The sequence below is a fragment of the Venturia canescens genome, chromosome 8, assembly GCF_019457755.1.
Source record: "Venturia canescens isolate UGA chromosome 8, ASM1945775v1, whole genome shotgun sequence".
Taxonomy (NCBI): domain Eukaryota; kingdom Metazoa; phylum Arthropoda; class Insecta; order Hymenoptera; family Ichneumonidae; genus Venturia; species Venturia canescens.
The window spans coordinates 18,390,680-18,415,316 of record NC_057428.1 but is presented as its reverse complement, the minus strand read 5'-3'; the positions used below and the strand labels follow the sequence as shown (position 1 = coordinate 18,415,316).

The window sequence follows — 24,637 nt, the reverse complement described above, 5'->3', positions numbered from 1 at the left end:
GTGTTGCGATCCAAGATTCACGATTGACAAGCTACACAAACGCATCGTTGGATATTGAGTAGTTTTCCCGATTCCACATGTTTTTTCTCCTCGCACGAACAAATATTTTTCGCTTATTCTGTGTGACGCATCCAAATCGGACTTTAAATTTGATCGTTATGTTTCATTCGGAATTTAATAACTTGTGATTAACTGAAAAGCATTCATTTTTATAATTCGTTTATCTCAACGTCAAGAATTTACGTAGTAAATATGTTATTGAAACGTCAATCATTGAGACATGCAATGATATTAACGGAACGGCTAAAAATAATATTGTTTCGAGAAATTCTGAATTCGGTCGATTCGGCATAAAAATCCTCGTGGAAAAATGATTCGATCAAAAGGGCGGAACTTTGGAGCATAAATTTGTGGAAATTGAGTCTTCCTCAGCCAACGAAAAATGTGGTAAGTCGATAAAAGATACGCGCTTGACCTCTTGCGGAATGTTATCGCAAGATTTTTTACTCCCCAGGGGGCTGACGAGTCGTTGAACGCTCCGGGACACGAGAATTCGTCTTCGAAAAGACGAAAAGTTATTATCATGATTTTCCTCTTTTGTGACTGACAGAAATTCATTATTGAGACGTATATAGAACATGAGACTCATTTCTTTGGGTAACGAGTTTTTATTTCACCGAACATGATACGCTGCATATATATGCGCGTGTATGTATACGCGCGTCGACATGAGAACGGTGCAGCGTAACACGAGAAAGTAATCGATCTCGTTGAATGACCCAGCTGTGGAGTTATGCTTTAGAGTTTTTGGCGAAACGCCAGCGTTCGGTTGATATTCAAACCGTCGTTACTCTTCAAAAGTTTTTTTTTCGGTAAATTAACCACACACTCTTATAGGTTAACCCTGAGAATATTAGAAGAATAGTGCGCATGTGCGGATTACATTGAACGACGTCAGCGTAGCATATTTCGAGAATAAAAAACAAAGTATCATCAGCCAGTAGAATAAACGGTAAGTACAGTCAAAGAATAGTTTTGTATTTTGAAGAAATGAAACACTGCATTGGTCAACCCGGTTTGGGAATGTTCAATTTCCTACTCTAGTTCGGCTAATTGACGATAAAGTCGCAAGAAAAGTGAAAGGTTGTGCGTACCGGTTTCTCCCCATTCTGGTTTTTTTTTCTGCCACTGTTGCAGCGCCAGGGCTGCATTAATGTTGCAAAAAGAAAATAAATACGTATCACGCTACCTTAAATTTATACCGGAGTTGTTGCTCCATTTTTCGTCGGAAAATTCGATTCTTTCATGATTGGTTTCTGCTGAGTACGTTCAGCTGTAATAATTCTCGAAGCAGTCGGCTCTCGAACAATCACATTCGAACAAGTTTTTAAAATATTTAGATAACTAACTTTTCTGCCTTATAATTTTAAAATTTAAGTTATGCAAGTACTCAATTGATCTGTACTCCATACGCAAGTACGGTCCAGTTCTCGTTCGACGTCGTACACCTCTCGATAATTTCATAAATTTTACAAACTATTTATGAAAATAATACTAATATCGCTGTATTTCGTTGTCAGTGATTGAAAAAATGGCGCGTCGATTGTTGAATTTGAATTCCCGGAACGTCGGATTGGTTGAGAAGTTGGTAATCGGCCGGTTCGATCATGTGAACCATCTCGGCGAACAGATTTCCCTCCAAAATTTTCTTGTTCAATTGTCACGAAACTTTCGTACCACTACGACCTGTTACGAGACCCAAAATGTGAGTGTTGTATGTTCCACTTGTTATTTTAAGATCATAATTTATCGTAGAATAATTGCTGCCTTGTGGATTTATTTGGACGTTCGAAATATTAGCCCTGATGCCGAAATTCTTTTGTTTTTCCATCTGAAAAATCACGCCACGTGCACGCCCTCGATCATTCTTATACTTTCAACTTTTAGAAGCACACGACTATTGCACAAAGAAATTGAATTTCTCGTGTCAAAACATTATGCACGTTCCGCAAAAGAATTCGAACGTTTGGCAACAAGTGTCAGACGATAACGCTTATATCGCGTAATCGAAAATTACGTAAAATAATGTCGTTGCACCATGTGGGGTTATCAGTCGATAGGCGACCCTTTCGAACGCGATGAAGTTTTTCATTTTCAACTGTCTTGCTTACGACTATTCCATAAATAAGTCTCGTTCAATCCTGTTTCGATCATTCCTTGTTCTTAACTCGACCGTTTCTTCAAATTCTTCCGGTGAGTAGTTATTCGCTTCTTTAATTAAAATTCGGTGAGATAAAATTTATTCTTCTTTCACAACTGGAAAAACTTGGTCTTTAAAAAAGTTGGACAGTTTCAAACTAAGTGTGAAATATTTTGAAAACAAAATTGATATTGAAGATAATTTCTGAGGCAGTATTACAAAAAGTTGGTTGTAAAATTGGAATAATGTATTTTATGAAATTGCTATGTAAAAAAAAAATTAATTTAATTTTACATGATTCTCTATCTAAAATAATGACAGAAAATGGCTGGTATGATTTATCAAAACCTCTGGGAGAGCGATCCGGAGCTTTTTGAGCTCATGAAGAAAGAAAAGAGGCGACAGGAATGCGGCCTTGAAATGATTGCCAGTGAAAATTTCACATCCCTGAGTGTACTTCAGTGCCTTAGCTCTTGCCTCCATAATAAATATAGCGAGGGACTCCCTGGTGAAAGGTAGACAGAAAATTCAAATCCATTATTAAGTAAAATTAATTTATAAGCAAATGTACTGAGTACGTTATCTGTTGGATTAAAGATACTACGGTGGAAACGAATTCATCGACGAAATAGAAAGAATGGCCCAAAAACGAGCTCTCGAAGCATTCAATTTGAACCCTGAAGAATGGGGCTGCAACGTTCAACCTTATTCCGGAAGCCCAGCTAATTTTGCAGTTTACACAGGCCTCATCGAACCTCATGGCAGAATTATGGGACTCGACCTTCCGGACGGTGGACATCTAACTCATGGTAAGCAGATTCGATACACAGACAATAAATTTCCTTTTTCCACACTCCTATAAACTTTCTTATTTTTTGTTAATATCAAATCAAGCAACACACCAGTAAACTAATTGTTAGATTGAAATTTGCAATTTTTCTGTCCAGGTTTCTTTACGGCTACAAAAAAAATATCAGCGACGTCGCTTTTCTTTGAGTCGATGCCGTATAAAGTGGATGCGGTAACGGGTCTGATAGACTACGACAAATTGGCAAACCAGGCTAAACTGTTTAAGCCTAAAATCATAATTGCTGGAATCTCGTGTTACAGTAGATGTTTGGATTACAAGCGTTTCCGTGAGATTGCAGACGAGAACGGTGCATTTTTGTTCAGCGACATGGCTCACGTGTCAGGTTTAGTGGCTGCGGGAATAATTCCGAGTCCATTCGAGTACAGCGACGTGGTATCGACAACAACACACAAAACGTTGCGAGGGCCTCGTGCAGGTGTAATTTTTTTCCGGAAGGGAGTACGAAAAGTTGGAAAAAATGGGGAGAAAATAATGTACGACATCGAGTCAAGAATAAACCAAGCCGTGTTCCCGGGTCTCCAGGGTGGACCACACAACCACGCGATAGCAGGAATCGCTACAGCGATGAAACAAGCCAAAAGTCCAGAATTCGTCGAATATCAAAAGCAGATTGTCGCGAATGCTCAACAATTGTGCAAGGGCTTGCAGGAACGAGGTTACAAAATTTCCACTGGTGGTACCGACGTTCATTTGCTTCTCGTAGATCTACGAAACACAGGATTAACAGGCTCCAAGGCTGAGCGGATACTCGAGGACATATCGATCGCTTGTAACAAAAATACTGTCCCCGGTGACAAAAGCGCTTTCAATCCAAGCGGCATAAGGCTTGGAACCCCGGCTTTAACGACACGTGGATTACGAGAGAAAGACATGGATCGCGTGGTCGATTTTATCCATCGTGGGCTACTATTGTCAAAAGAAGCCACAGCGAAATCAGGACCGAAACTCGTAGATTTCAAAAAAGTTCTCGATGGCGATGAGGAAATTCGGGGAAAGATCGCTTCTCTTCGAGCCGAAGTCGAAGCTTTTTCGCAACAATTCAAATTACCTGGACTCGAGGAATATTGAAACCATGATAATTCATGACTCCTGAGAAAAACTATCTAAATTTTATACGCATATACAAGACCAGCGCGTCATGCGCAGACTGTTCATCATTCATTTGTTGATCCTCGCTCGTCATTACGAATTCGCGTTGTAGTGTATCTACTATAACTCTGAATAATCCATTTTTACGTTGCTATAATCAGTTGTATTTTGTACATTTTTCATTCCTCCCCCTTCCTCCACAAAAGATTCCTACAGTTTTCATTCACACCTTAATTTTCTTATTCTCCATTCTCTTTCGTTACCTCAATATTCATTGATGGATAAATAAATACATTCATTGTTTCCATATTTTTGTTTGTTTTTTTACAATGGTAAGGAAATCTCGTAGATGAAAACCAAGACGATAATCAGTTGGTATATTCGTTTCTGCCTATCCGAGTTAATGTTATTGCGAAACGAAACAATATTACACGCTCATTTATCCCGTCCCTGCTTTAATATTTAAGCTTTATATAAAATAAAGAGATGCTTTCTCATTTGTGTTACTCGCGTTACAGACAGTAGTTCGTTCATTTATACCGTAAATACCGTTGTTTCTGTTTTTCTTTGCAAATCGTCGAGACGAAATTAAAAGCAGAATTCGAAGCTCACTTTCCATACGTTTATAAAATATACATAATTTTGGAGTTTTTTTTCTCGCTCTGTATACCAATCCAGGAAAAAAAAACAAACGAGAGAGCATACGTTAGCAAATATACGTTGCGCACATCGAATAATTCAGGGTGGTTAAGGAATTAGCGGATTTACCCAAAGGGTTTCTTGTGTGCGGGGCTTTTTCGTAGGCTTTGTTCTAAGTATTGAATCACATGCTGTCATGCAATTAGCCAAAATCATCAGCCAGCACGTTGATTCGTATAAACATAAATACACGCAAGATATATATACATGCGTACGTATAGATATATACAGGCTGTCCCGAGTTCACTATTTAATAATATTGACTTATTTTCAGTATCGAATTTCGAGTCTCGAAGCCTGATAATGTTTCTTGATTGAATCCTCTCGATAAAGTGAGCCGTACAACGAAGTCAAAAATGTTCTTCTCAGCATGAAATGTTATGCTTATACGAAAATGAAGCTTAATCATAAGCTGTTCACTTAGTTCTTTAACATCGAAAAGAAAGGTATAAGATAGAGTCGAATTTCATGAAAATTTTATGATAAAAACTTGATAGAACGTACAAAAAGGTTTGGTGAAAGTCGAAAAAGCTGCCTTTCATCCACAATCGAGGTCGTTTTCAATCCGTTTCTAGGTCTCGCAATGATTTGTGTTGTCAACTCTGCAGGGATTACTGCGGAACGCGACGTATGCTGGGTTCAATAAATTTATTCGTAAACCCATTGAAATGAAATGGGCTCGGGTTATCAAATTTGTCGATTCGAAAATCGGTTCTCAACTCGAGTTCATATTATCGACTATTTAACCGGGGACATCCTTTATATTTGTATATAATGAAAGAAATTAGTATTAAATCTGAGACGATTCACGTTTCGTCGTACTGAATATTTAAATATCCATTATTTAAGTGTCCCTGAGGATTGAAGAATCCCGAACGCGTCGACTCGGATGTTCGTAATTATATATTTTGTGTTTCTCTTTGTTTTCTTTCAGCGTTTCTCCATTTTTTCGTCTATTCGATTTTTGTTTTATTTTTAAACTCTGTTCTTTCTCTGCTTCGTCTCACTCGCACTACTCGCCACTCAATCGAGATCGTGCATCGTTTGAGAGGTCGATGCCCTGCTGTGATGTCGCGTCTCCCCATCCGAATCGTCTTCGTCCTCCGAATACTCCTCCGCTAAACCGGTCAAAAATGATTGGAGTATCGAACCGAGAAATCCATGATTATTCGGACGTGGTGGTGGCACTTTGAAAAATATTTGACCTATTTTGTCGAGGTATGTCCTGTACGTCGGATCTCGGTTTATACTCAATTGATACTGCTCGCAAAGAACCGTGAATACTGCGAGTTTGCCCCTGGAGAGCGAAACAAAATCTTAGTGATTGAGAACGAAGAGTCGCCGAATCGTCGAATTAACAATTTGTACTCACGTTTCTACAGTTTTCAATAAAAAGAATAGAAAATTTAGCAGCGGTAATAAATAAGGTGGGCCGTTGTTAATTTTTGGATGCCTAGAGGTGTAAGTGTCAAAAACTTCTTGGGCAGATACTTTATCCTGCAAGCACAAGTATCTACAAAAAAAAAAACAAATAAATTGATCAATTGAATTTTAAGAAAATGGAATAATTTTTAAAATTGATTATGAAAAACTCACTCTAAAACTGCTTGAGCTATGAAAAGATCTATTTCGTTGGTATACCCTCGTTGCTGATGGAGTTCTACCAGCATCTCTGCACAACCGGAGCCGTCTTTGCTATATAGAAAGTGTTGTTTGGCCGCTGGATAATTTTTTTCTAGAAAAAAAAATATGAAGTGAAATAGAAATACTTTGGGATTTTTCAAATTGATATTTTCACCGGAGTCGTAAGTGCAAAGTTATTAATTTAATTGAAATAATTTTCATCGACATTACCTCTCCAATAAACTTGAGCTATTTTTTTGTGCAAATCTGGATGTCCCCATTTGTAATTTGATCCTTTCGTGCTCCATTTGAGACCTCTGTGAAGGAATGTTTCTCTTTCGGGTGTGCCGGCTTTCATAATACTGAATAAAACGGCTATTTGTTCAAATACATTTTCATGTGGCACTGTCGCCGATTTGTTCAAAACATCGACATACAATATTCCAAGATCAGCACCACTCACGTGCTGAAAATCAATTCTTCTATTAGTTTTCCAGATTCATGATTATGTCGAATTAAATTTATTGTATAATAACAAAATGTGCGGATATTCGAGACAACGAACCTGATCACGTTCAAGAAGTAGCCTAGACCCATCGCATAGCAATTCCTTCAAATTTGCATAATCTTTTTGTCCAAGGAGCCTGATTGAACAGAAAAAAAATTAAGTATTTTCGTTTGGAAAAAAGGTTAGACACAAGTTGAACATTATGTGGATGAAAGGCAATGGAAAAGAACTGATTTGTCGGTTTCAAAGTAGCTAAAAATGGTACATTTCTGGGCACATTTAGGGTTTGGGAATGAAAAAACATCTAAAATTAGTTTTCTGAATTCTGTAAACAAACACGGAGTTTTACGAAGAATGTTCTATTGCATTGCAGCGCTGCAATCTCCAACATTGTAGGTTAAGAACGTCTCGAAGGAATCACGATGATGTACGCAGTTAATAATGTCACAGTAGAAAATATATCTATTAGGTTCCATTTGGGAACACTGATTCTCACCTGAAATACAAAGTTCTGTACATTTGGTGAGCCTCATAATAATTTCCCGAATTGAGGGATATTTTCAATTTCTCTAACACTCTCGAGACACCCTGATTATACCGCGATGCCATGTTTATCACCATATACACGCAAAATGTTAGAAAATGATTAAAAATAATAAAAAAAACTGAAAAAGGCCGAAAATTTTTTTTAATGCCAGCCGCGAATCGTGCTTATTCCAAGTAACACGCGACTGAATCGATTATACATGTGACTCGACGTATTTTAAAAGCCTCGCGCAAACCGCACGACAAAGCTCAATCGTTCAACTTAGAAAAAACCCGAGAAATCAAACTTGTATGAGGTTAATAAATGAAAAACTTGAGATTTCTCGTGTCTCCTCCTCAATATGTTGAAGAAATAATATCTACTACATCGATTGATCGGTTCACTATAATGATGAGAGTTCTCCGAGGCATTTTGCTGCACTCGATTATGTGTGGGTAACGACCGTGGCGTCATCACCGCAATTACAAAACATTTGCCTATGTCCATTTATCGTCTGTTGGTAACGATTATTTGACCTTCACATATCCAAAATAAGCAAGATATACTTATTCAATAATTCATTATACTAACGCGATGTAGCATACAAAATTAATAATAGGAAAAGGGACATGCTACCGATAAACGTTGACAAATACAAAGTCCGGTGAACTTCACTGCTACTATACACGAGTGGTGCTCCCCAACTAAAATTCGGGATGTACACAAAGTATAGAACTGTCACAAACGGAACAAAGCATAAAAATACACAGGGTTCTATTCGCATTCGTATTATTAATTTCGCCCAATCTGCGTTTACGTACTTTTCTTTCAATTTGTATTTAAAAAAAAAAAAAAACAGTTTTTATTCATCGTCCACTATTTTACAGGCTGCGTAGTCGGTTGAAAAAAAAACGATTCAATGCTATCCAATGTTCAATGTGAGCAAGCAAGGTTACGAATTTTTTCCCAACGCACGATTATTTCAGTCCTTTCTTTTTCTCTCTCACGCACACGAGAATTTCTCATTTTTCGAATTCTTCCTAATAATTAACCTAGAATTCTTGTATGTCAAATAAATGAATGCACATTATAAAAAAATGAAATTTCGATATTTTATCACAAATATGGATATTTGGTCCGCGACGTTCATGATTTGAATATATATCGAAAATACATATTCATACGTATGAATATTCATAAATGTATTCAAACGACGATATTATGTCACGTATGATTGACGTACTTCGTAGCAATAAAATATCTGTGTCATCAAAAGAATTCGTTTGCTGGACACGATGCTGTCAAATATCGAGCCAGTGATAATCCAAAATAGCTGTATGGACGTTTGTAACCAATAAACACGATGAATTTTAAGATTGACAAAAAATGTTAGAATATAAAAATTTGGGATGGCCAACGAGAAAAAACTTTGTGGACTGGTGCAAAAATGAGGTATGAGCGTAATAAATGGCAATTTTCTTTTCTTGTGTAATAATTTTCGTACATTCTGTTTGGAGCGCTTACAGAATAAAAGTCGTCGCATTTATATCGGAAAAGTTCATGAACGCATGAACTGGTTTGTGTGTCGCACAAGAGTTCAATTTATTGAAAAGTACACACGAGCAGATTGCAGCGTGATCGACGTTGCAAAGTGAATAATCGTACAGTCAAATAAATATACGCGGATGGTGTTGCAAGGCTTTTTCTTCTTTATTCGATACAAAGCGAGATATATTTTTCTCGGATTTCACGTATATAAAATCACGGTCGTCACTAATTTTAGTCCATTGTAATCTAATCGGACTTTGGGGACAGACGAAACAAAGTTTTTTCTCACAATTTTTTCTCTTCGACGAATAATGTCGAGTAAATTTTCGAGTTTTTTATTTTCCTGCATCGTAGTTGGATCAGTTTGGTCGAAATCTCAATATTCAAATAGCTGCGAAAACAGTGATTACGGATATGTTCACAGAAGATTCTCGCGGCAAATCGCTCCCGGTGAGTATAACCTTGAAATGCTCCGCTTCGTTACTGCTGTTGCGTAAAAATGAAAATATTGTGTTGAAATCGTAAACAAAGGCACAAAATGGTGCGGAAACGGTGACAGAGCTATCGATGACAAAGACCTCGGATATTTTCGGGAAACCGACAAGTGCTGTCGTGAACACGACAAATGTTCGATGGATATTAAAGGGAAAGAAACTAAATACGGCCTCACAAATCCAGACATGTTTACACGATCTCATTGCGACTGTGACAAAAAATTCTACGAATGTCTCACTGATGTGTCGACGAGGATGAGCCGCACCATTGGAGAAATATACTTTAATTTTCTCGGCAAAAAATGCTTTCGCGAAAAAACTTGTCCACCTGGAATGTAAGTGTCTTTTTATTACGAAAGTCAACGTTTCTTTTTGCACGACGATATATTTGGATATGATGGGGGGTTGGAAGAACGCATTTATCGGTGCGAGTGATTAGTTTTTTCAGTTCGCGGGTTATGAAATTTCGAACATTGAGCATTCGAAGTGTGAAACTTTGTTCGTGAAATTTATTCTGACGCTCATTTTATGTCAGAATAAATTAATGAGCAATCGTCACTATTCGAAAATTCTTTTGAAGACAAAACACAGAAATTTACTCTCGCTTTCAATTGAAATTTCTCCCTAACCTCAAATTTTTCAATTCTCGTCCCGTAACGACTTTACAAAGGCGAGTCGCTCACTACTTTCTCTCTCTTCCCGCTTCAAGGACCTGCGAAAAGGCGTACGAATGGGTTGACGGCAATGTATGGTTGCCAACTGTGGACGAGCTTCGAAAAATGTACAAAATGATTTCAATTTTGATACCAGAACTCGAGTTCGATCCGTTCGAAGATGACATCATCGGAGTAATCGGAGATGCGTCGAACAAGACAATTTCCCAACCGTCTCCCGCCCGATCTTAATTTCCTTGGTTTTTTATTGCGTTATTTTCGTACTTTTATAAACAATATTCCCGACCACAAGTTTTTATTGCCGTTTGAATGAAATACCTTGAAAAAAAAGTTTATCGTGCGTTTAATTTCAAAATGTAGGTTAACGACTTAATTTTTCTGTACCAGAAAGCGCCTTCTTGTTCGTACACAAAAAAACAGACACGCGCGGCCATTTGTGCAGGTGGGTACGCCCGTTATATTTGCTTTTTACCAAAACTTTTTTCTTTCTCGTAAACGATCGTTACACGTCGAGAAAACGAGGCAATACTTGGGGCCGAAAAAATTTGGAAAGTTTTCGGAAAATGGCGGAGAAGTGAGTGGCGTCACTCAAAAAATGTCGAATTCCAAACACAAAGGAATCGTACCGAAGATCGCGACGGCATCGTTCGTTCACGATTCCGATGCGGTGACGAAATTTCGAGTATCTTATCGTTCGAAAATCATTAGAAGAGAATTGGGAAAAAACGAAATTACAAAATGAGGCCGTTAAACATTTTACAAGCGACGACGTGTTCGTCCGAGCGCTCGACAGGGAAAAATAACGCGCGTGGAGCATAAAATTGATTAACTTGAAACTATTCCGTGTAGCATCGTTTATTGACTGCTCGATTCGGTGTTATCTCCGTTGCGTTCGATTGTTGTAAAGCAGTAACGCGAGTGCGAGCTTTTCTACCCTTGAAAACTTGACACCGTACATGAGCATAATTTTGCAGCATTGAAGCTTAATGCCCCTGCATGCAAAGGGGCCGCGTAGGGCGGAGGGGGGCGTGAAAAAAATAAAAAGTAGATTGGTGCGCCGGCGCGAAGTAACGATATAAAGTCGCGGGGGTGGGGGTGTGAAAAGGTGGCAATGGAATAAGGGTAGAAAGCGCGCGACGTCAGGTCAGACGTTCCGACGCTGCGGTGTCGCGTGTATCAAACGGCCAAATGGCGCATCGGTTATCTATGAGTTCATTATTTTTTCAAGGCATCACAAAAAACGGAGAAAATTAATAATAAAAAAATAGACGATTCGAAATGGAGGGAATTAGTTTTTGGCCCTGAATAAATCTCTCAAATAATTAATGCGAATGAAATTTTTTTTTATCGCTTTCATAACGGCAATTCAATTGTATAGAGAAAAAAAACTTTCGAAAACAATGGAATCTCGTAGAATTCGTTCGTGCTCAAAGAATCATTTGAATTTATACGATTCACATTCGTCCGTTATTTTTTCGCCCTCGTGCAAGTCCCCATCGATCGGGAAGCTTCGATTGCAGTCGGTTGACATTTTTACCGCTTAAAAGTTGCTCAAGGTCCAAGTTCATCCCTCGTATCGCGCGTGCAATGTTCTCTTCGAGGAATAGCCGAGCATTCGCGATGTATTTGTGACGATAATAAATGTGTGCGCCATCGTCGCGATACGAAGGTGTGCAGAAACTTTCCTTGTCGCTGCTTTTTCTTTCTCCAATAACTTTCATTCTTTCGTTTATAATGAATTCGGAGTCGTCTTCGCTTCGGCGGCAGCAGGCTCCGACGATGATCTTCGATCCGGAAGACGAATTTCAAGGTTTGTTCATTCCTCATTTTTCATTAATGACCGTTCTAATAATTTTTTTTCAAATATTCATTATTTTTTTTATTTTTTCAATAAAATCTCGACGAGAAATTCGCTCTTCGCATGAACTTTTTTTATTCAAATTACTTTATTCGAATCGTCAGCACCATCGCCTAGCAAAAAATCGATAAATTCGACACTTCAAAAGGCCCTGAAATCGATGGTTCAGCATTTAATAAATCAATTTTCGACTTTTCCATTTATTTCACCGAAATTTTCTCACGCTGAGCTGAATAATTTCACGTTTTACTTCTCAACCCATTTCCACGAAATTGACCATGCGAAATTTAATAAATTGACACATTTTCGACGTTTCAATCAGTTCCAACAAATTTGTTATCACAAAATCGAATAAATTCCCAAATTTTCTAATCTTCACCAATTTCCCCAAAATCGTTAACACGAAATATAATAAATTGACAGATTTTCAACTATTTTTACAAAACATTCGCCACACGAGATAAAAATTGCTGCAAATTAAAATTTGCAAATTGCTTCCTCAAAATGGTCAAGATGCACGATGCTCAAAGCTATGAGGTGCTATATTTTTCATTTTGACTTCCTCATAGAGTAAGTTTTGAGCACCGTGCGTCTTGACCATCTTGAGAAAGCAATTTGCAAATTTTAATTTCCAGCATTTTGTTTTGTATACAAGAAAATAATGTATTTTCTCTACCTTCTTTTACGAGCTTTAATTTATCTCTTTGTTTAAATCCATAAAAAACAACTGAATGACGAGCCATCAGAATAAACAGTTCGCAACTTTCAATTTTCATGGTTTTTCTATTTACATTGAAATCAAATAATTCCAACAACTTTGCTGGAAAGTATAAAGGAAGTACAGACTTATGCACAAAATTTTAAAAAATTTCCAAAAATTGAAGCGGTTGGACGATTTTTTGAAAAACTCATATTTTCGTAAAATTCAAAATGTCATAAAATTTAAACCGCTCAACCGCCATTCCCCAAATTCAATACCAACTTTCCTATTATGATAGTCTATTTATAAAAAAAAATTATTAATAAATCTCGAAATTTTCGAAAGTTAGAGCGTCGACACGATTTTTATGAAAATTTCAAAACGTCGTACGATTCCTAATTTTTTTTTCAAATTCTGATAAAATAATCAGAGAATGAAAAGCTTGTATAGATTAACATCTGTGCAAAACGGTAGCTCTGTATCTCAAACCGTTTCCGAGTTATAAACGTTTGAATTTTGTAATGCCACAACACACGCACACACATCCGAACATTTTTTCTAGATATGATTTTTCCATGTTTTGGAATATTTTGAGCACATTGACATTGAAAATTGGAAAAAAATGGAATTTCGATGAATTTCCACAAAATGGAGAACGCCGGATCGAAAAAATAGATATTTCGAAATTTTCAAAGTTGTTATCTCAGAGTGGAGAAAAATAAGTAATTCGAGATTCTTAGTTCCGCTCGACTATTTAGCAAATTACGTATTACTCGAAAACATATATTTCCATAGTTTTTATCTCGAATGCAATTTTCATAGACAATTTTCAAATGTCAAAAGTTCGTATTTCCGAATTCAAAATGAAGAGTAGTTTTATAGATGAATACAGAGTAGCAAAAAATCGAGAGTGAATTTTTCCAGCCTACAAAGTGAGTATTTTGAGCTCCGCTGCATTTCTTCATTCTGATCGCTCGACTTTGCGGTCTTTCGGTGTTCCACAACCCCAGTAACGTTTAGTCCTTCGTTACCATTTTTTCGAAGTTGTGAATATTCGCAGTATTGTTGATCGTAGTAATTAGTGAATCGAAAAAGCGATAATCGAGTTTCCTTAAAAGTGATATTTCAGTCGTCCTTCTATGGGCGATTGTTCCGTTCTAATTTCGACGTAAACGTCCTTCGAACCTTGAAGTTTCCACTTTATTTATTTCCGACGTTCAAAGCTCCAGTCGAATTGACCTGACTGTGTATTATCGCTCGAGCTTTAGCGAGATTTGAGCTCTTCGAAATTGTAGACATCCCAGCATTTTAGCCCTCATCCGCGCCAAGCTTCGTCTCGTTACTGTAAAGCAAATCCTTTTGCAAAAAAGTTGACCTCGCGTATACGAACATGCGTAAAAAAAGTGCTCGTACGTACGAAGGTTTGAATACACATTGAAAAAAGCTTATAAAATAGGAAATCCATTAATCCCGTTGGCCGGTGTGTGCGTCCGTGTCAACAAGGCGTTTACCCTTTCAGAGTGTAAATAACTAAAGCATAGAGCGTGTAATCCTTCGGCAGAGGTTGTCATACGCGGCGAGCGGGCTGCGTGTGTGCCGGGGGTCCCCGGTGAGGGATGTTGCGCCGCGTGTTTCTGCGGGAGTGGGACAGTCTATCGGGAGGCGCTGCGTTTATCCTGGCAATGTTTCCACGGGCGGTTGAGCTCACGGTGCTATTTGTACATGCGGAGTTGAACGTCAGAGATCGTATTGAATAGATACTCGTTTATTCAAGAGATTTGCGAGTGGGTAGGTGAAAAGCTTTTGCAAACAGGCTCGCCGCGACGGCTGTTGGTCGCTCGCGACGAGAGCAAAGCAAATTTAAAAGTCATAAATGTTTTGAATAAAAGCGGTGCTGCCGTGCTGAGCGCGGAGGTTCGAGAGCAGGGGAAAGAAATATTGAGAAGCTTCTCGTGCGAGGCGTGGAGAAAACGGGATTGCGAGAAAGCGGGATAAAAACTGAGTTTTCTTTTGCTGTTCCGTTCGATTGAGCCACTTGGAAATAGATCGAATTTCGAGCTCGACTATACGAACGATGCTCGCCTTTATCGCGGGGGAACAAAAGAGCTCGATGCTCCGGAGTAAGAACGAGTTTAAGGTAACTCCTGTACTGCATGCTAGTCGAATGAGTGCTGAATTTTCAAAACGCTTTTAGACCAAGCTCAACGTACCGATTAACATTATTGTTAGTAGATATGTCTTCGAGCGTATCTTATTAACGTGAAAAAATGTTTAAAATGATAGTTTTGCAAAACTATCAACAGATAGATGCAAATTTCCATGATGACACATTTTCACAGGTATGTTCATTCTATGATTAAATATATAACAACGTAAACGAAATTTTGTCGCGCGAACGAAATCTTGCAATAGTTTTGACTGTATATGACTTTACGATGAAATATTTCATTAAACTAAATGTGGTTTTAAACTCATTTTTCTGTTCTGTTGAATAATTACCAAAGAAAAATAAGGCAGTTAACCGCAACTGTACGAAACTTTTTGACAGTTTCGTTCTGTTGTTCGGACAAACGGTTTGTATGTTTTTTTACAAAGCATTGTACAATAACAAACTATTCTGTGTGTCCTCTGAGAATGCGAATGACTAAACATTTTTTAGCTTTAAAAAAAATCATTGTGTACATAAAAAATGTGCTTTCGTAAGGAACAACCATTTTGTTGTTTCAATAGCACGAATAATATAAATTCGGAGTGTTTGGTAGTACAAAATCTCAATCAGTTTATTAAATATTCTGAGAAACCAATCAAATATCGACAGTTATAGCAACAAAATGTTTTTCGAGCCATTTTCTCAAAATACAAGCAAATAATCAAGGGTTGAATCAACAAAATAAATTTTGACCAAACGAATTTTGTTGGATCAACAAAATTCCGTTTTCAGGGTATTTTTCAAAGAATCATCCGCATTTTTTAACCGATCTTATTGCACCAAGTTTCATTTTATTCCTCAACTGATCCTCCACGAATTCACCACGTAGATTTTCCTTTAAACTCATTCCCTCAGAAATTATGAATGAAAAAGTTTTTTCACTTGATGAACAATTGGCTGCGACAGTGAAACGATAAAGTTAAAAAAACAACTACACGGTGGATTCATAGAGGACCGGTTGACGAAAAAAATGAGACTCGTTGCAATAAAATCGATGAAAAAAGGCAGATAATTATTTGAAAAATACCAGTGAAAATGTGTCAGCGTGGAAATTTGCATTTATCAGTTGATGCTTGTGCAAAACTAACGTTTTTAATATTTTTACATCTTAATGAGATATGTCGTAATACAAATCCATTAACAATGCATTAAATCGGTACGTTAAACTTGGTCTAAAAGCGTTTTGAAAATTTAGCATTCATTTGACTAGCATGCAGTACAAGAGTTACCTTAAACGAGCCCCCGGCCGGGAGCATGCTTCGTGTCGTACTCGGGATAGAAAAGACGCTGAATCTACAGCGTTTGGTGTTCTCGATTAATTCAGCCGGAGCTTGAGTCTGCACGGAAAGTTAAATCGTTAATCGAATTCGCCCCGTTGATTGAGTTCGCTACCGCGGTGAGGATTCTCCAGTTTTTCAATATCCGCGTGGATCCTCCTGCGGATTCGGTCTACCGGACTGGCGCGCCGGCCGCTGGAGCGTGCAGCCGAAATAAAACAGGAAAAAATGTTCGAAGGGTCGAGTTTTATTTCAAATTAAAAATATGAAACTCCCTCGCAGCTGCAGCACACGTTTCGATTACTCAGGATAGAAATAAAGGAAAAAATATCGGAGTGAAATGGAATTGCACGGGAGGATATTGCGTCGATATCGCGGTGGAATTTCGGGCCGACAGTTTTGTCGATAAAATGTACGTGGTTAACCGAAAGTGTGTCCCACATTCGGGGATGCGTCGGGAGCGTACAAGCGGCACGAATTATTCAATCCTTTTGCGCCGTGCCCAAATCCCCGAACAGTTTTCCGAGCCCCTGGCGCTCTCCGGACGGATATTTCATCACGATCAAAGGCAGCGAGTTCTTTGTTTGCTCCCTAAACAAAGCTCCGTTCGCCAGTTTTTTCTCGCGATCCCGGCAACTCATTTCCCGACTGATTCGATCGCGCGACGTCCGTCGCGCGAGTTTCCACTCATCAATCCCTGCTCCGTCTTCGCTTTAACGATTTTACACGCGCTCGCTGCACCGACCAGGAGCACCGAGCGCGCGTCCACACTCCGCTAATTGCTTAATTATTACCAGCCGACGAGACTCTCAACCTCGCACAACTTTACTCCCGCCCTCTACCCGGCGCTCCTCGCTTTATGCAAAAATAGATATACGCGTCCCCTGCCATGCCCTCATTCAATCAACGCTCCGCATAAAACACCTTTGCCAACGGTCCCACGGAACATCGCATCGAAACGTTCCTCGAGAGAAATGAAACTCGCTCGCTAATTTATTCGGAATTAATCCGACGCGGAGGAAACTTGAGGAAGCGGAAAACGAAAAGTCTTCGAAGCCGACGCAGCTAAATTCGTTTTGAGGGGAGAGTCTGCTTTGGAAAGTCAAAAATCGATTTTTTTCGGGAATGTTTTTAGGATCGACGGAAATAACTGATCACTTTCGGTATCAAGGATACCGAAAGTTTCGAGGATACTTCAAAAGTACAGAAACATTTTTTAATCCGCGAGAAATACTTATTTGTACACGCGGTTTATGCGCAAAGTCTGATCGTCGAAATTTCTCAGCTGCGCACAATTTGGAGATCGTTATTATTCTCTGCAACAAAAATTCCAATTTTTTTTCCATTTTCATATATTTTTCTTCCATAAGAACCTACACGGAGAGGAAAAATAGTAAGAATTACTATGCTGCCGTAGTATTGGGGTTCTATATCGCCCATTTTGAAGGTTTTTACAAAAAATATTGTCATTTCCAAGTTAATTCTGAATGAAAATTTTTAAATTGCGTATTTTGCTGTAACAAAGGTTTAAACTGTGCTATTTTTTTCTAACATAGTTCACCAAGGAAACGTTGTAAAATTTATGTTGACTCGATGACGAACTGCCAAGTAGAATTATTATGCCGTTTTGCTATACTTAGTACTGTTTTTACAATTGAAATTTACAGTTGAACATAGACAAATTTGAGGAGCTCGAACACAAGCATCGATAACTGAATTTCAAATATCAAATAATTGAATTTCATTCGCGATTGTACGATAATATACCGGTATTCATGTGTACCGATGTATTTTTTTTGACATCACTCATCAATTTTCATCGAGTCGCTTCACAAAAAATTACTATGTATGTTCGTAAGAATTAATAAATATTACCGATATAGAAGCCTACTTCTATGGCACCATAGTAGTTTTTAGTGAAATTTTCTCTCCGTGTATACAAAAACCCGAAAAAATTGCAAAATTCTATATTTACTGGACGTTGAAGCGATATTCTTCGTCTTTAGGAGGGTTTTTTTAAAACTCGCTGAAAATATAGAATTTCGCAATTTTTTCGGGTTTTTACAGGTTCACGTTGAAGAAAAATGTACGAAAAGGGAATAAAAATTGGAATTTTCGTTTCGGACAATAATTACGATCTCCACATTATACGCAGCTGAGAAACTTCGACAATCAGACTTTGCGCATAATGTACAAGTTAGTATTTTTCACAGGAAAAAAATGGTGAAATATTTCCGTCCACCCTAAAAACGTTGCCGAAAACAATCGATTTTTTCGACTTTCTAAAGCAGGACGCCCTTAACGAAAAAGTCGTTTTCCCAGGAATTTAGAGGAGAACTCATTTTCGTACGATTTCGCATTAAACGCAATTCCCGTTTCTGTACCTCGAAACTCGATTTCCGATGAAAAAATCGTGCAGCGTTACCATCCAAAAACTCTTCCTCGAATTTTCGTTTCCCCATAAACTTCGTCCCCGTAAACAAAGCTTCGTTAAAGCCTGCTCGTTCCCCAAAGCATTTCGCGTCCCCCGCAACTGAGTCTTTTACCTCCCCACCAAATTTTTGCTCCACTATGCGGAAGCTGGATCGCAGTTTTCAAAATTGATTGAATTCGCGCCACGCAACATTTCGATACAACAAAACATCGGTTCCTTTCATAAAAAGTATATTCTTCGGTCACAAACCGCTTAATTCGTTCTCCGAAACGAAAAAAATTCGTGCGGCTCGTCGGACGTGAGAAAGGTTCAAAAATTTCAACGAGAGAATCGAGAAAATTGTGGGCTCAAACCCCCGAAAAAGTGGCAAGTGTCCCCAGAGGCATTCGAGCCAGAGAGGCACGAGCGCCAAAGCAATAATTTAAAACGACGAGCGAGCTAATAAGCAGAGATTAGTGCGACGTTGGAAAATGGATTTAAGGAGAGTGAGGCGGCTCCATAATGAAATGACATTCGCAATTTAGGTATGACACAGAGCGAGGTAATAACGAAGGAAGATGCGAGGGGCGTGCGGCACAATAATGTAAATTGGCGCTGCGCTGGGGGGAAGTGCGTCTGTGCACGCGCAGTTACAATTCACCTCCGTAAATGCGGAAACTGAATTTGTGCCTGACAATGAGGCATTTCGAATTGGAATTAGGCGATGATTTCCGTAACGCTTGCGTGAGAGCAGGGTGTGCGATGCTCTTAGGCGAGTTGATCATAGCCCTGAAAGGGTGGGGAGCCTGCGCGGGAATCATCGCCAATTGATAAAGCTCAAATTCGCCCGGTTTAATTCGATATTCCGGATAAATTGAGATGATCCGGGGAGCAAGTTTGTTGGCGCATTTGCTCGAGCTTGCGTACGTGCGGGTCGATTGGTGATGAGCCGGGCGAGTTTGTCGCGGGGTTTTATTCGTCCGTGGATAAGTAAATGTAAAATGTGAGAAAAAACGAGTCCGGGGACCTGGGGCTCGATCGCACGGATCCAGAAGGTCCTCGATGTTCGGAGGATCAATTTGAAGGAGCATCGCTCGTCGAGCTGTGGCATTTGAAACTGGAATCTTTGTTCGCCGAGAGCAGGGACGAGGCTCGAGGTGGGGACGAGGGAGAAGGTCCTCGAGGGTCAAATTCTGCTTTTTTTGCCGCACGGAGAGCGACAGTCAGCACTGTCTCGAACAACGAGGCTTGTTCTGATCGCGGCCTCTTTTGAGGCCGTGCGCATACGATCTGCATAAATCAGTGTGACACGAGCACGTCAATTGGCTTATATTCGAATCGTTATTACGAGCGTAATACTCGGGACGCGAACGATCTCTTGTGTCGAGGACAATGCTCGCGGGGAGAGAGAGCACGGGGCGTCTGACATCGAACGAATCGTCGCTTGACTGCCAGAAGGATTTAATGTCACGGTCGTATATGGCGGCCCTCCCATGCGAGGCCTTCTCCACTTTCACGATGAAAAATAAAACAGCTTAAGGAGCGCAAACGTTTTCTTGAAATATGCTCGCGGTGTGTATCATTTTCGACGAGGCTTACTCACGCTGCCTCATGGCTTCGGGTTTCTTGCGCGCGTATGCGATTTTTCGTGCCGACTCGCACCTCGCGGAGAGTCGAAACTCGTCGAGTTCGTCCATATCGTTGCTCCTTCGAAGGCTGGACGCTCGAGCAGTTTTCTGCGTTTCTCAAAATCATTCCGTTCGGGTAATTTATCGACCTTTTGCTCACGGTTTTCTCGCATGTCCATGTTCGAAAAACCCGACGAAAATTCATTCCATTCCCGCTCGTTTATCGCGGAACGCTTCGCGAGCATTCTCCCTTCGTCCGTTTATTCGTATTACACGTTTTTGCGAATCTTTCGCGTATGCGAAAGAGCACACGCTCATGACTCCACGGACGCCTTCAAATGGAGTCTTTGCGCCGCGCGATGCTTTGTCAGACGAAACGAAACAGTCCGTGACATCACGGGCTGTAAATGCACTTGAAAAGTCATTCGTGCACCAATCTCCGTCACTTGTGCTCTCCGGAGTCTCCCACTTTTTAACCATTTTTCATTCCCTCGTTCGTTACACTTTCAATGCCTTGTTAACTCTCGCATTTCGCCTCGTTCTCTCGGTTTCACTAGCGTAATGAGGAGCATTTATGATCGAGCGGTTTTCTCAAAAACAATTAGCCACGAAGTTGCTTCGAGCAAATTTAAGAATTGGGATTAAAAGACTGAACAAATCGGAGACTCGAACGAGGAGCTCGAGTCCGCGATTTTTCATTCAAACAATTCGTCTTTTCGATAAACATTTTCTTGTTTTCGTGTCGGAATTGAGCGGACAAAAAAATCGATAAAAAAATGAAGGGGCTGACGTCGCTTCGGTCGGAGCGATAAAAACTTGTCAAAATCTCACAAACACAAAGTTTCGAGCTTGTATTTCTATATATACAGCACGTAAATGACCGAATACGGCTTTCAGAGGCTCGATGACATCATCCTAAGTCAGTGTGTTCGCTCGAGGCGATACTCGATGCATTTTCGATGCTGTTGCAACGACGACCAGCGAGAGAAGCGACTGCACGCGATCGGGTCAGGTCCCAAACGGTATTTTAATTGCTTTCAGTGTAATTTCGTCGGTTACACGAGCAGCGAAGTTGAGGAATTTAAAAAATGTTCAACGCTCCGTTCATCGATGGATTTCGACCGAACGAATTCGAGATTTTTGAAGTTTCATGGTTCATTGTATATTTTGGATTCTCCTTTAGAATCGGATCGATGTTGCGACTCTTTGTCGTGTCGAGCTCCGAGAGGAAGAATTCTCCGAGCCAATCGTTCCTCGCCTCCCATTCAAGAACCGACGTCGCTCGTACGTTTTTTCAGTTTTTCATCTTCCAACAAAGGATTCAAGCCCCGTGTACGATGGACCGATGCCGCAGATTTGCTCTCGCGAAGCCGCAAAGACCTTCGAAATAGGCTTAACTCTCGCGTCTCTCAACTATTTCTGCTCACGAAGAGTTTTCGTGTCTTCTATGCGGAGAGACGGCGAGAGCTTTGCGCTTCAATCTTGTTACGAGACGAGCCACGTAGCTCGATCCTTGCGATTCTCTTTTCCTCTCGTCCCTCTCGGTTCGCCCTCCGTATCTATTTCACTCGCCCGCGCAAAAGAGTGTCCCCTTTAATGAAAAAGTGTACGAACTATCGACAGTTTCTCTCGCAACTTTTCTCGGCGTCGGTGCATGCAGTTTCCACAAATTTTTTTTCCCCGCGTTTCGACCAACGACTTCGTCCTTTTTTCTCACTTTAATCCCGAGCACTTCGCCCCCTTTTTCCCGTTTTTTCCTCCGGTCCCTCGCGCCGTTGGCTTCTCGCGTCTCCGGTCCTCTTTCGTCCATGAATTAAAGAGCACGCGCCCACGTAGGCGAGGAAACGCGGGCTTTCGGCCTCAGCGCCGCGCGCGCGCCTGATGCTGCGGCAAAGGAAAAAGTGTGCGAGGCACATATCCGGTGATGAAGCCTGCTCAAGGAGAATTCAGGGGCATCGAAAAGTCCCGTCTCGGCGAATATCCCGCTCAAGGATTCGAGCGCTCGTTTCATCCTCGGGTCGGGGACGGTCCATCGCGGTGGGGTGAAAAGAAGCTTTTGCGGTCGAGGCGCGACGGAAATTTCTGCACCGTGGCCTCGGCGCGTTGATTAATCAACGCGCTTAAAGTCGTTTTCATCGGTGGACAGAAAAAGTGCACAAATCGAGGGTCACTTTTTACACAAAAGTTCGCCACCGAAACTCCAATGTTTTGACTCCCCTCCGCGCGAGCCCCGCGGCTCGTATTCCCTTCACAAATACACACACCGAGTTTCCCGGTTTCGCCCACTGATTTCGACGCGTTAACCAAATATGGAGCAGCGCCGGAGCCAGAAGCGTGGACGGAGAGAGCGAGCCAGGCAAATAAAAAGAGAAGGGACGATGGGAACTGCACACGTTGGAGCAGCGTGTGGGACTCGCGCTTGTCGCCTCGTGTACGCAGAACTAAAACGCCTTTTCAAAGCTGCCCACGTTCCTCGATCCGATGATTAAACTTTCTATAATGTTCGTCTCTCGTACCTCAACACACACGCTTCATTTGCGTGCGGCGAGTCGACGAAATTATTCCATTTTTTTAAAAGCGTAAACAATTTTTACGAAAAGCCTTCCCAGACATTTCCCTCGAGTCCTTCCATTCGCTTCTTTCCTCCATTTCGTATCTCCTTTCTCTGGCTCACCCAAAAGGATTGAAACATTACCGTTCGCAGTAGCGATAGTCCGGTGACGAGCTGGAGTCCTTCATATTATTATGGGAAATTGAATTTTCCTATGAAAAAATAACATTCACTGTTCACAATAGCAATAACTTTTACCGGAGTATTTAGTGAATTTTGACGTCACGGTGAATTTTACCGCGCTCCACTGTCCAATTTTTCGTAAGTATAAATCACCGTTTCAATGTGCTGCGAAATTCGGAAACGAGTGATCGACAGCTACGTTAGGGCAAAGCCATTTTACCGTGATGCACCGTAAAATTGACTGAAATTTTAGTAAATTTTAGTATATATTCGTACCGTAAATTTCATGATCCGCAATATTTACTATTGTGAAACTGGAAATTGCGTAAAATATTGAAAATTGTGCGCCACTGGAATCAATATTTTTCCTCACTCGTCCCCGCATCTACCCCGGTAATTTACACGCTAAATATTACCGTTTAATTCTCACCGTGTGGCCAATGTCTCATGCAAGATCGCGGCGCAAGTGTCTCAAGGAAATGATGCAAATGCGTGATTGTATCGTGTATAAACGATCGTATGAGTAATCCTGCTTCTTTAGACTCGCGAAGGCCGGACTTCTTTTGCACCGCGATGGAAGAGCATATTTTCGCATCTGTACAACACGGGTCCGCGTCTTCGCGTATATTTATTATTCTGTTCCTCCTTTTTTGCTTTCGCCTCGCGGCATGGTCGAGTCTCAGTGTTGCGGATCGATGCTCGATATTTTCGTGGAAACGCGAGCAGCCCGCCTCCGTCATTGGCATTTATTATTTCCGATGTATGCGCGAGCCCTAAATGGATGTTCGCGAAAATGGCTAATGCGAAATTCAATCGTTCCTGCGGTCTCGATCTCTTCAATCGCGGGGGATATTCAGGCTTTCGGACGTTCGTCATTCGGATCAAGGCTGCGCTCGCATAATTCGTTGAATTCATTATCAGTCGAGGGTTTTGAGCACGTTCGGGCGAAACCGCACACCTTTCCCGGGCTTTTGACGTCCGAACGCTCCCGACCGCGGGAGGACGCTCCATTGTTCGAGAGATTCAACGGAAAATACGAATTCTATTCTCGATTAGTCGGATTCTCAGATTTTTTCGGACGATTCACGATCTTCAGGAAAAATCAGCCAACTTTTTCTCTCCCCGTTGGGCGCATTCGCTACCAAAAACAGAATTTCTAGCGCGGAGCAGAGACGACACGTCACTGTTGAAACGCGCGTGGGTTACATCGCGAAACACAGAAATAAAAATTTATGCTCGCGCACCCGTCACAAAGAAGGCCGCCCAATCTTTGTGACATTTGAGTCACGCGAGCGCGATGGCGAAGATCGCGTTCGAGTCTTCGAAAGCGCTTTCCCTAATCGGACAACCGGCAAAGTGTGTAAACAATCTTATCCGTGCAACGTTATCGTTGTCTGGTTCCCGCGATGAAAAATCTTTTTAACAAAGAACACAAATGAAAAGCGAATGAAGAATGTCCCTGGTGAAGATGATTTCGTTAGTACGCAAAATCGCGTCCGAGTTTCAGACCCTTTTCGAATTTCACGTCGGATCGTATCTCCGCAGAATGGAGACGGAATAATAATAAGGGAATAATAGGAAAAGGG

General features: G+C 40.5%; 3 protein-coding genes across 5 annotated transcripts; 2 read left to right on the top strand and 1 right to left on the bottom strand.

The window, feature by feature from the left end:
* The first annotated feature begins 828 nt into the window (after positions 1-828).
* On the top strand, positions 829-4,469 carry Shmt (serine hydroxymethyl transferase). Of its 2 annotated transcripts, XM_043426275.1 has the most exons (5): positions 829-1,012; positions 1,581-1,765; positions 2,522-2,715; positions 2,798-3,009; positions 3,148-4,469. In XM_043426275.1, exons 2-5 carry the CDS (start codon positions 1,592-1,594, stop codon positions 4,137-4,139), a joined length of 1,572 nt encoding a protein of 523 aa, XP_043282210.1. In that variant the 5' UTR covers positions 829-1,012; positions 1,581-1,591; the 3' UTR covers positions 4,140-4,469. The 2 variants fall into 2 exon arrangements, with proteins under 2 accessions (XP_043282210.1, XP_043282211.1); XM_043426276.1 differs by lacking the exons at positions 829-1,012; positions 1,581-1,765 and adding an exon at positions 2,093-2,253.
* Positions 4,297-7,963, bottom strand: LOC122414728 (Golgi to ER traffic protein 4 homolog). The gene is made up of 6 exons (XM_043426278.1): positions 7,487-7,963; positions 7,048-7,126; positions 6,714-6,948; positions 6,456-6,594; positions 6,232-6,372; positions 4,297-6,156 (listed from the first exon to the last, which is right to left on the bottom strand). The coding sequence occupies exons 1-6, from the start codon at positions 7,609-7,611 to the stop codon at positions 5,883-5,885; spliced, it is 993 nt and encodes a 330-aa protein (XP_043282213.1). The 5' UTR covers positions 7,612-7,963; the 3' UTR covers positions 4,297-5,882.
* A 769-nt stretch (positions 7,964-8,732) lies between these two features.
* Positions 8,733-11,917, top strand: LOC122414729 (phospholipase A2 isozymes PA3A/PA3B/PA5-like). 2 transcript variants are annotated; one of them, XM_043426281.1, is made up of 4 exons: positions 8,733-8,904; positions 9,419-9,514; positions 9,596-9,893; positions 10,268-11,917. In XM_043426281.1, the coding sequence occupies exons 1-4, from the start codon at positions 8,880-8,882 to the stop codon at positions 10,461-10,463; spliced, it is 615 nt and encodes a 204-aa protein (XP_043282216.1). In that variant the 5' UTR covers positions 8,733-8,879; the 3' UTR covers positions 10,464-11,917. The 2 variants fall into 2 exon arrangements, with proteins under 2 accessions (XP_043282216.1, XP_043282215.1); XM_043426280.1 differs by lacking the exon at positions 8,733-8,904 and having other exon boundaries at positions 9,047-9,514.
* Positions 11,918-24,637: the final 12,720 nt, after the last annotated feature.